General features: G+C 40.6%; 1 protein-coding gene across 1 annotated transcript in view; it reads left to right on the top strand.

Moving 5' to 3' along the window:
* Nucleotides 1–5,560: 5,560 nt before the first annotated feature.
* Nucleotides 5,561–12,231, top strand: part of TTC26 (tetratricopeptide repeat domain 26) — a 34,734-nt gene continuing 28,063 nt past the window's right edge. The window contains exons 1-5 of the mRNA XM_044455805.1: nt 5,561–5,619; nt 5,738–5,875; nt 6,753–6,845; nt 10,656–10,770; nt 10,968–11,017. Coding sequence (XP_044311740.1) covers nt 5,617–5,619; nt 5,738–5,875; nt 6,753–6,845; nt 10,656–10,770; nt 10,968–11,017 — 399 coding nt within the window. The 5' untranslated portion in view covers nt 5,561–5,616. The remainder of the gene's footprint in view (nt 5,620–5,737; nt 5,876–6,752; nt 6,846–10,655; nt 10,771–10,967; nt 11,018–12,231) is intronic.

Here is a 12,231-nt window from a genome sequence, read left to right as displayed (position 1 = left end):
TAAGGGCATTATGATGGTCCCACCAAAAAGTCCTCACCAATAGAAGCTTTTGAAATTGAGGTTCCACACAGGTGCAAAGCCCATATGTGTGAATGGACAGATGATTACTCAAAGAAGTACAGTTACAGATAAACAACTTTTTAGTATAATGCCAAGCATAAAGAGTATTTCACCAAGACTGCAATGTGCAGAGAAAGGGATATTAAAGCATTGTTTCCCTAGTTGCAATCCCAGATAAAATTACACACATATCTTAGCAAGAAAAGCAGTTTAAGAAAAAAAAATCTGTCAGTGAAGTTTTGGGAGCTCCCAATAGGAGCTTTTTTTTTTAGGCTACAGGTATGTAGTCTTTGGATTTGCAACTCAGGCTGTACGTATAGTTGATCATAAATGGATGTTTCTTTGAGCTATCTACCAGAATTCCAAAATCTCTTTTCTGGTTAGTCATAGCCAGTTCAGAACTCATTAGCATAGATTTGAAATTAGAATATTAATCTCCCTACCCATGTGTATTACTTTATATTCACTTAAACCAAGGGCAGCCCAAAATAAGTTGCTGCTTACTGCAAAAGTCTTCCCTCCTCTGCCCTCTACCCTCAAGTCAAGGTGCATATCACACAAGGCAGGCCAAGTGATTTTGGCACCTGAGACAGAAAATCCCACACACACCTTTCATTGGAAGTAAATATACAGTAAGGTTATGATCTATGTAGCCTTAGAAAGCAAAAAAAGTCCGGAAACTCCCAGCAGCATGGCTGTTGGGGAAATGCTGGGTGTTGCAGGACTTTTTTCTCCCTAAACATGCACAGAATTGCACTTTAAATAATTTACAAATCATCCGCCCTTGTAACAAAACTGAAAGTCAGCTATTTGGATTGCCAGCCTCTAAACTGATCATCACATGATCTTGGGGCAGGTTCAATTCAAAATGCAAAGCCTTATTTAGTCATCTATTAGAATTAGATTTTACCAAATGTAGTAAAATCTGTACTCATGGAAGTACAGATTGCAAAAACCCTCCTGATTTGCTGTACACATGACAGCCATTTCCTTTCTTTTTTTTCTTTCCAAGGAGAAGCAGATCATAATCTAAACACTCATGTAGACAATACGATTGATTGGACCATTAAATTGTCTTTTAAAATAGATAATTGAACTATGGGTTCACTCACGGTTACCTTAAACAAACTATATAACTTTTATAACCTTTCAGAGATTATTTTAGAGCAAACAAACAGGAAATATAACACCATTTGCACAAAAAACCAAGCTTTCAAAGTATAGGAAGCCAAACTAATTTTCCAGGTTCTAGAGCTGGATTCAATCTCATAAAAGCCACTTGCAGAAAAATTGTCTATAGAGAACCACTTCACATTAGTCTTTTCCTATTTTTCATCTATCTTTTTTCTTACAAGTTTTAGGCAATTCAATATGTTTCCTAGCATGTAAGACAATGCATTATTAGGACAATGCAAGTTTGATTAGGATTTAATTGCAGTTTTAAAGTATCAATGGTGTCACAAAGGGGTGACTCACAAAACTGAAAATGAGAAGGGAACTTTTATAAGTATTATGAGTTTTCTGCTAATGCAATTGATGGTCAAAGATGCTTCCAGACAAGGCTTTTATCCCACAAGTCCCCTAACTCATTCACAGGGTATTATGGAAGGTTCAGATGACATTGTCTTTAACTTGGAACCTGTGTTCTCCAGTATTTTCATCATTCCTTATGCTTAGCGTAGAAAATCAATGTGGGGGCAGGAACAAGTGGCTTGGAGGAATCTAACTCCTACTTAAGTCCTAGTCTTCTCCTTGTTGCAGCAGTGTACAAGCAATTCTGTCTTACTTTCAGCTCCATTTAGAGCTTTCTGAGGTGCTGATCTCTTTCTACCTTGCTTCCCTCTGAAATCCAACTGCCCAGACTCCTGCTAAGATCCAACAGCAACACCCAGCAATATGAAGCCTCTGCCACAACTGCAGCAGTACAGGGCACGGACAGGACACATAGCCTTCGTATATTATTTTATTACACATTTCCAATAAAACTTAAAGAAGAAAAACTACATAGATTTAAATATATCAATTTCAGCACATGCATACAAAACATGTACAGCTGAGTGTATAAACATAAACAAAGGCAGACCAAATACCCACATATGTACCATTTGCAAGTAATGTCTACATTGAAATGTTGAAAGTGATTTTACATCTTCAGTCCATCACAGAGCAAAGCGCATCCCATGCTAGTAGGAGCAGTAAGAATCTTCTTTCCCTGACTTGTCAGAGAATCTTCCCAACCAAAGTGGGCATTTTTAAAAATAAAAATTTATACACGCAGCATGAACATTCATTAATCACTCTATGTACACCATTTGGGAGATGATACAGGCAAATATGCAGTGGTAATAGGAACTGTTAAAAATGCCAACATTCTTTTTTCTCTTTTTAATTTAAGCTAGGCATTCATGATGGAACTTCCTTGCTTTTCAGCATGACAAACTATATTGCTGTGAGCACAAAATTACCATATGCACTTTTTCTTTTTTTCCAAATTTCACTGATGAATTCCCATTTTCTTCATTTGATGTAAGAACTACTACAGTAGCTCCCAATCCTGATTGCAAGTCCGGAAGGTCCTTGTTCAAGTGTTGCCTCTGCTGTAAAATCACTAGCTAATCCAGTCATTATCTTTCAGTTTCGCACTCCTGTTTACAATATAGTGATAAAGATACTTAGGTGGAAATCCTATGGTGATGCACATAAGGCCTTGAACTCAGAGACTTACAGTCATCTTATGCAGAGAGGAAAGAGCAGCAGACCTGCTCATTATTTTTCTACCCTCCCATCTGCAGTTTTTACTAGAAGGGGTTTTTTTTGCCCATCTATTTGGCCTGTGTCAGTGGAGGAAGGAAGGAGACTGAAATAGCCTTAGGATGACTCCTGTCCTGGCCTCTCCAGTTTCTTTCCCTCCCACTGAAACTTCCCTTTCTCCCAGGCAAAGCTCCTGCCCTCTGAGTTCAGCTTGCATAATTATTTCCATACAAGCTCTGAGGGGGAGCACGATCAGAGCTCTGATTCCCCACTCAGGGGTCAAAATGCAATCTCCAGCCTTGGACTGGGCAATCTGAAATATACTGCCCCTCAAATGCTGTCTAGGGACCATAAAATTGCTCCCTTGAATTGTCTTTAAATCACCTTACATGCAAAGCATTTAGCTCAGGTATACCAGGTATCTTGACAGACTCCAATCTTGAGATAGCAAGCTTTCATTTGCTATCACAGGCATTTTCACAACATAAACTAATAAGCTCTTTTCCTATCTCTGTTTATATAAAAAGCTGATCCATTTACAGCATTTCTAAAGTGTTTTCTGGTTAAGAAAAAGCCTTAAAATGCTATAGAAAAAAAATAGTTACATGAAAAACAATGAGCAAACAATTCCAAAACTAGGAACAATAAAAAGTGCAATGAAGCAGCAGTTAAGAGACTCAAACAACATTACAAACATAGAGACGTTAAATTTTTAATTGTTTCCTGCTTCAAGGATTGTCTCTTTTATAGAGGCAAGTAAGCATTAGCAGTAATCTTGGAGAAATAATGGCATCATTGGAATGACAGATACTGTGAAAGTATCTCTCAAATGTAGTACAAACAGCAATCAGTGCCGCAAACATTTTTGGACAGCACTTTGTGATAGAGTCCCTAGTGACCTGGGCCCTAATTAATCAGTCCTTCAGCTCCTTAAAATGGATGTAACCATATTTGTGATTAATTACACATGAGATCACTGACCCCTGGTGCCATGCACTACCTTTGTAAGGCCTCAAGATCAACAGGCCATGCAAATGAATTGCAAATGAGCATTTTATTGGCTAGCACTGTGTTTCTGAGCCTGATTTAACATACTATATCTGACTTTTAAAACCTTAAATAGTTTGGAACCAAGTCATGTACATTTGAAGATCAGCAAGAAGCCTTTTTCATTTGCCCATCTGTGAAGGGGAAATTCATGAAAGGGCTTTTTTACACAATGACCACACACCTCTGCAATAAGATGCTATCATGGATTCATCAGGCCCTGTCATTGCAGGCTTTTAAGAAGAACATGAAGACTTACTTCTGTACTCCCCTCTTCACCTTATTATGTTTTATCAGACTGGGTGATAATTGTAATCATGTTGCATGAACATGCATATGATAGGCATGTCATGAGTGAAGCCAGCTGGAGCAGGGGTCAGACTAGATGACCCGGGAGATCCCTTCTCACATGCTCCATTTCTATGTATTTTAATTTTATTTGTTGTTTCATGGAACTTTTGCTGCTTTATTACTGCATTAGTTTTTATTATTAATGATATGTATTTCATTCTTGTATGCAGCTCAAAAGGCCTCCTGCCCTAGATAGATATATTTTAAATAAATATTTTTACAGTAAAAGTCTGTATGAGTGGTTCAGATTGCATAATCTCTTCCAGATCCAGACAGTCCTTGGAATAGATGGCTCAGTAACAGCTCTAAGGTAAGTTGTACTTATTTGATTTGCTTGATTCTAACTTTTCCCATGGATTCCTCCAGGGATTTAAAATAATATATAAAATTTTAGAATAAGTCTTCTGCATGCTGCTCACATAGAGCAGGCCCAGCCCCTCTAAGCAGCTTACTAGCCACTTCTCTTAGTGGGAGGAGATGCAGTGACCTTCCATGTGGTTTGTGTATTATTAATATAAGTGACTTCATTATACTTCCATTAACCATAGAATCTTAAAATCCCATAGAAAAGAATGGATCCTACTTCTGAATGAGTTTTATAGCATAAACTTCCATGGGCTAATGCTCATTTCATTTTTCTAAACTACATAAATCTACAGTGATACGAGCCTCAATCCACAATAAGTGTGTGTCAGGAAGAGGAGAGGAGAAAATATATGTTAACCGTATTGCACTTCCTCATTACAATCACCTACTCTGTCCCCTCCAAGGAAGGTGCTGAATTTTCTAAACCAGTTTGGAACTTGTTTTAGATTTAATAAGTTTCACGCCGAATGGATCCTGCCGGAAAAATAGAAAAAACGATTAGATTTCAGGGCATCTTTATTCTATTTTTTCTGGCACTCGTCCTGTCAAATATTTAATGTTCTAAGAATCAAGAAATGAAACTGGAACGATTCCCAGCCTTGCGGCGGCGGCGGCGCTTAAGCGCTTGCTGAACAAGCAAAGCCCCTCCCGGTACCGAAGTTTGTCACGCTCTTAGAGAGCTGCGCAGTCCTGCCGCTGAAACGCAAACGCGATGGAGATCCCTGCTTTTGCAGAGCGAGGCCTCTCCTTCCTTCGCCCTTCCAAAACGAGTCTGAGTCTCCGCCCGCTCGCTCTCCCGCCGTCTCCTCCTACGTCGCCAACGCGCTCTCACTTGCGGAGGCCCTTCCCAAGGATCTGCTGTGGATCAGCAGCGGAACTGTGAGTATAGATGGCAGTTGCCACCCGGCCGTTATTTGAAGGCTCCCTGTCCAGATTCCCTAGCTACCACCCGCCCGCGTAGTTGCCAGGGTAACGGAGTCCTTGGCAAAGCAAAAAGGCAGTGGGAGGCCGTAGTCCTTGCGGATCAGGCCTGCGGGCAAGATGGTGAGGGGCGGAAGAAGGGTCGGGGAGGGGTAGTTTAAGGTGGGTTCTCCGAAGAAGGGAGGCCGGTGGAATCCTACCCGCTTCATCTGTTTCTGCATTCTCTTCTCACCCATTGCAGATGCTCTCGCGGCTCAAGCCCGCTGTTGGGGGCGGGCCTCCAACTGCGGACAAACGTAAAAAGAAAGGCAAACGGATCCCGCAACTAGAGGAGCTGCTGAACCACCGAGATTTCACTGGGGCTATCGCCCTTCTGGAGGTACTAAGGATGCAACTTGAACAGTGGAATGGGATGAGGCCCGTGCGAGCAGCTGTTGGAGACAGGCTCCCTGGGCTGTTCATGACGATGGGCTACCGGTTTAGGACAGATACTATGGGGAATGTATAGGAAATAAAAGAATGATTACGCGTGCACTTCTTCTTGGTCTATGTTCCTCTAAACTGAGAGGCAGGGAAATCAGAGCTTTTGTAGCTCTGGGGTTATTTATACCTTGCTTTGTGGAGTATAGAGGGCAGATTGAGATCATAGATTTGTGCAGATGCAAGTTGGTGCTGCTCCCAAAGATAGCTTATCAATTCAGTTTATTGTACTGATGATTGTTGGTGAGTGAAAAGCCTGCTGAGTCACAACATGACATTTACCAGTTGATTTATGATAAGAAATCTACACACAAGAGCAGCAATTCGATGGTCTAGAAAAGAACTGCTGTGGCTGAGGTCATCTTAGAAGGGGTGATGAGGAATTCTGGGGACCTGGAAGGGTAGGAGACTGAGTCTCCCAGGATACAGCCTGTCTGAAGTAGCATAGGTGGATGACCAATATAGTAGATTTTGTAGAATTGTAGAAGGGAGGAGATGTAGAAGGTTACTTCCATGCTGCTTCTGTCCCGCATAGGATGCCTGTAATACTCCCAAGTTGAGAGGTTTGTGACCATCTCCATTGGATCGTACCCTAAGCCAATTTAAGTGGATATCTAACTTTGTTACTTGTGACCAACTCCCTCTTTATGTGACTGAAGCCTTATGGGAGACTGAAGTCATAAAGCTTCAGTCTGCAAGTCTGTCATAAAAGAATGTTGAAAATATGTGTATGCCGATATTAGGGCACCATTTTAATCTGTTTTTCCTCCTACAAGTTTAAGCGTCATGCTGGAGAACAAGAAGAAGATGCAGACCTCTGGATTGGATATTGTGCTTTCCATCTGGGTGATTACAAGAGAGCACTGGAGGTGAGGTGAGGTGAGGTGTGGTGAGGAAATCTTGCTTCATCTCGGAAGCAAAGGGATGTTGCCCTACAATAAGAGCAGTGGGAGGGAGAGGGTGAGAAATGTCATAGTGCAGTGGAAAAGAAAGAAGGTAGGGCATTGTAATATAAGTTTTGTGGCCAAAGTTTATATTGTCATCAGGTTACAAATGGGAAGTCACTTGTGCTAATAGGAGTATATTGGCAATATTCTGATGCCAATTCTGATTCCAAAATTCTATGATTATGTGAGGGAAAAAAACCAAGTCTCTTGGTGTAAAAGCATGTTGAAAGATAATGGAAAGAATTTGCATATAGCCTGCATCACTTATATCAGGGGTCCTCAAACTTTTTAAACAGGGGGCCAGTTCACTGTCCCTCAGTCTGTTGAGGGGCCGGACTATAGTTTGAAAAAAATATGAACACATTCCTATGCACACTGCACATTAAAAATAAATTTAAATAAAAATAATTTAAAAATAATTAAAATTTAAAAATAATTAAAAATAAAAAATGTTTGCTCTGCTCCCTCAGGCTGCAGCAGAAGCCCAAGATAAGGTGGGGAAGAGCCTTCTCTGGCCAAGCCATGGCTGCCTTGCTGAGCCAAGGGGCAACTGCTTGATGGTGGCAGCAGCTTGCCCATTGAAAGGCACGATTCCTGCGCCTCCGTGGCTCCCGCGTCCCCAGGGACGTGGCTCACATACTTAAAAATGGATTTTAAAAGTTATATTTTTCCTACCTTCAATCATTTTTAGCTTCTCTCCCTCCCTCTCTCCCCTGTCCTTTCTTCTGTTTCCCGCTCTGTACTTCTGCTTGGTATATGCATGCAATGTGGTGGTGGTGGGGAGCTGGCACACCCACAGTTGAACTTTTACAACTTGGTGTGTGTGCCACCTCTCTACTCAGTTTCGAAGAACGCTTGTGCTGGCTAAGAGCTTTCAGACTTGCTTGGAGATCGTTTTCTCTGAGTGAGTCCAAAAGCTCTGAGGCAGGCCAGATAAATGAGCATGGCAGGCCGGATCCGGCCCGCAGGCTGTAGTTTGAGGACCCGTGACTTACATGATTCTTAAGTGTTCAAAATTAATGCTGATGAAAAAATAATATGAAACTAATACATACCAAAATACATACCAAACAAACACATACAAACTGAGCTGTAATTAAAGTCAAATGTCAAAGTGTTCAAATTCTCCTGCATATGGAAATGATATCCTTTGAAAGATAGTGAGGACATGCCAAATTCCAATTTTCTTGGAAATTGAATGGGAAAATTGTGTACAATTAGTAACTTAGTATAACTTAACAAATTGGCTTCAGTGTTGTTTTCATATTCTATTCATTAACTTGCAAAAATTTAGAATGGGAAAATAGTGTTTCTTTCTGAAGCAGAATGATCAATTGCCCCAATTTTTAGGACAAAATATTGTTTCCGCATATGTTTCTTTTACCACAAGATGGCGATACTGATTTTTATTTTCAGGCACAAGTATTTTAATGTTTCTTTGGCATAACTTTAAATTGGTGAAATTTTCTTACATGTTTTGAAGAAGGGGCTGATGCGTTAAGGTTATCCTTTAATGGTTAAAATATCAGTAGTTAGAATTGTGCCCTGGTGTCACAGCCCAGGATTTATAGTTAGCTTTAAATTTGGTGACATTTACTTAAGCAGTTGGGATTGTGTGGGTATTTAAAGAACTGCATGGTAATTTAATACTTGATATTTTGTTATTCAGACTAAATTTTAGTTGGAAAATTATATCACCTCATGATCTTGCACATTTACTTGCTGATCAGTTGGAACTTGTTTTAGCTGCTGGAGAACTGAAAACCCATTGTAGCTCAGTAGTTTATGGATTATGAGCAAGAAAGTTATCTGCTATGTATGTCAAGCATTTCTTGGAGGGGTCATTTCTGGCAAAATTGTCTCACAACAGATATCTGGGTTGGGAGATACCCAACATCACGCTTCCTTGAAATACTGGCAATTTGTTTAACAAAAGTTTCATCCTCATCATCTCCTTTATTGGGTGGTTGGTACTAGACTCCAACTATCATGCTCCTTTTATTCCTTGACACATTTATTTTGACCCATATATTCTTGATGTTACTAGGGGCTCATCTTCTTGTATGTTGTGCAAGGATAACTATTTCTAACATATAATGCAAATCCACCTCTTTTCCTATTCCTTCTGCATTTTTAATAAGTTATACCCTTCAGTTGCTATATTCCAGTCATGGGAGTCATCCCACCAATTTTCAGTGATATCTATGAAGTTGTATTTCTCTCATGTTTTAAGAGTTCGTGTTCATGCTGTTTGTTTTCTGTACCCTGGGCATTAGAGTGTAGACACAGAAGACGATGTGGTTTATGGTCTAGCTTCTTTCCTGTGTTATTAAGAAGATGATCTGAAGCACTACTGGAGCTCTTTTCTCTGTTATGAGAGAAACTGGATGATCTGGGGCACTACTGGAGCCTTCATCCTCTCCTCTCATTGTCTCCAAGCCCACATCTCCTTCACCAGTAGGATTCAGTTTAAAGCCCACCTGATGAAATTCTTCATCCTGTGGCCAAACTCATTCTTTCCAGCTCTTGTGAGGTGCAACCCATCCCTTGCCAGCAGTCCATCCACCAAGTAACATATTCTGTGGTCACAGAATCTGAAGCTCTCACAGTGGTGCCACCTTTGTAAACAGTTGTTTATTTATTTATAGCTTTTATAACCCGCCCACCCCTGCCATCTCTCCCTTTCTGTATCTCTTCCAAGAATTGGGAGGATGGATGAGAAGACTATCTGGGCCCCAAAGTTCTTGAGTTTCTTTCCCAGAGCTTTAAAAGCAGATGTGATTTCTTTGTCACTCCATTTGGTGGTTCATTTCTTCCCATATAGATTAGAAGGGATAGACATCTGTGAGATTTATGAGTTTTGGCAATCTTTCAGTCACATCTGTAATCTGAGCTCCAGGGAGACAGTGAACCTAGTGAGCCCATGAGTCATTGCAGCACACTTGGGATTAAATCCCATGCAACAAGGTATCTCCCACAATGACTAATTTTCTTTCTTTTTTCTTTTTTTTGTGGTCACTTGTCTTTCTGCATCTTGCTTCCTGTTTTACAGGTTCCCTTCTAATTTGTCCTCTTCAGGCTGTCCACTGGTATCATCCTCTAGTGGTTGAAATATTTACTTAGCTCTAGTAGTTTCACTGGAGCGGAGTGTCTTCTGATTTGTCTGCTCCTAACTGCTACTCTTCTGCAGGGAGTTTCCTCTTCATTGACTTTCCTCAGCTCAGCATTCTCCATTTCTACTTCAGCTGGCTGTTATTCTTCCATTTCTGGTACTGTTTTTTGTTCTTGCAGTTCCACTGCTCTATTCAAGAATTCATTTCTTTATTTTATTCCTTGGAGGGTGGAAACCTTCTGCCCAAAGCACCCGTACCTTCTAATAGTGCAACCAGCTTACATTTGTTACTGTCAGGGAGAAAAACAAACTTGGCACATACTTGGCAGGTCACTACCACTGGAGAATCTTTTTCAGCCATTGTGTGCTACAGTAAGAGGAAGGAATATGTAGATATTTTGATTTTTAAGTCATCCAGTCTTCGACAGCATAGCTTTAACAAACCCTCAGAGAACCCATTGACGACTCTAGCTGACATAAATGGATGCAAACAACAATATTATCTCCACATATTTATTTCCTGTATTTATAACAAATTATCTGGGCTGCTTGCAACATGAAATAAAATTTGTGTTTGGTAGTGACAGCAAATGTCTATCAAGAAGTATTCTTTGTTTCAGGAGTATGAAAATTTGACCAAGCAATCTGGTTGCAACCCTGATGTTTGGGTGAATCTGGCATGCACTTACTTCTTCTTGGGAATGTATACACAAGCTGAACAGGCAGCACTGAAAGGTGAGAAGAGTAATTGAGTCTGTAAATCTATGCATACTTACATTGGACTAAGACCCACTGAACTCAGTAACACTGCACTTACTTCTAAGTAAGTACAAGGGATTATTCTCAGGTGCTACACCTGAACAAATTCATATATTTGAAAACACTGAATTGCTACTAATATTGTCATATATTCTTCCATGCTTTGTTTTCAGCTCCCAAAAGTAGACTTCAGAATCGTCTGCTGTTCCATCTAGCACACAAGGTATATATATGCATATTTTAAAAAAAGTAATTCAGAGGAACACATACAGAGTGCATCTGAGATGTTTTGAAATTCACTTCTCACCCCTTCCCAAAAATTTCCTTTAAAATCTTAGCTCCTGAAAGGCTAGTTTCAATGAAAGGCAAACTTACTTGTCTCTGTGCACAGGGATGGGCAATTTGTGACCCTCCAGGGTTTTGGCCTCCTCCATGGATCACTGCCTTGTCGTGGCAAAGGGGCTTGCATAGCTCAATGAAGCTATGAGCTATGCCATGCAGGGCCACCCAAGACGGACAGGTCATAGCAGAGAGCTCTGACAAAATGTGATCTACTGGAGAAGGAAATGGCAACCCACTCCAGTATCTTTGCCATGAAAACACCATGGACACTACCAAAAGGCAAAAAGATAAGACACCGGAAGATGAGACCCTCAGGTCAGAAGGTGTCCAATATGCTACTGGGGAAGAGCAGAGGCCTAGTACTAGTAGCGCCAAAAAGAATGAAGTGACTGGGTCAAAGCCAAAAGGACACTCAGTTGCAGATGTATCTGGTGGTGAAAGGAGAGTCCGAAGCTGTAAAGATCTATATTCCATAGGAACCTGGAATGTAAGATCCATGAATCAAGGCAAGCTGGACGTGGTCAAACGAGATGACAAGACTGAACATCGACATTTTAGGAATCAGTGAACTAAAATGGACAGGAATGGGTGAATTTAATTCAGATGACCATCAGGTATACTACTGCGGGCAAGAATCCCTCCGAAGAAATGGAGTAGCCTTCATAGTCAATAAAAGAGTAGGAAAAGCAGTACTGGGATACAATCTCCAAAATGACAGCATGATCTCAGTTCGAATCCAAGGCAAACCATTCAACATCACAGTAGTCCAAGTCTATGCCCCAACCACTGGTGCTGAAGAGGCTGACGTTCACCAGTTCTATGAAGGCCTACTACACCTTCTAGAATTAACACCAAAAAATGATGTCCTTATCATCATGGGGGATTGGAATGCTAAAGTAGGAAGCCAAAAGAGTATCAGAATAACAGGTAAATTTGGCCTAGAAGTACAAAATGAAGCAGGGCACAGGCTGGTAGCATTTTGTCAAGAGAATACAATGGTCATAGCAAACACTCTTTTCCAACAACCCAAGGGATGACTCTACACATGGACATCACCAGATGGTCAACACAGAAATCAGATTGATTATGTGCTCT

This window comes from Varanus komodoensis, unplaced genomic scaffold, assembly GCF_004798865.1.
Source record: "Varanus komodoensis strain SLA01 unplaced genomic scaffold, ASM479886v1 scaffold8, whole genome shotgun sequence".
NCBI lineage: Eukaryota > Metazoa > Chordata > Lepidosauria > Squamata > Varanidae > Varanus > Varanus komodoensis.
Note: the sequence above shows the minus strand (reverse complement) of the source record. Positions and strands in the feature narration are given on the sequence as shown.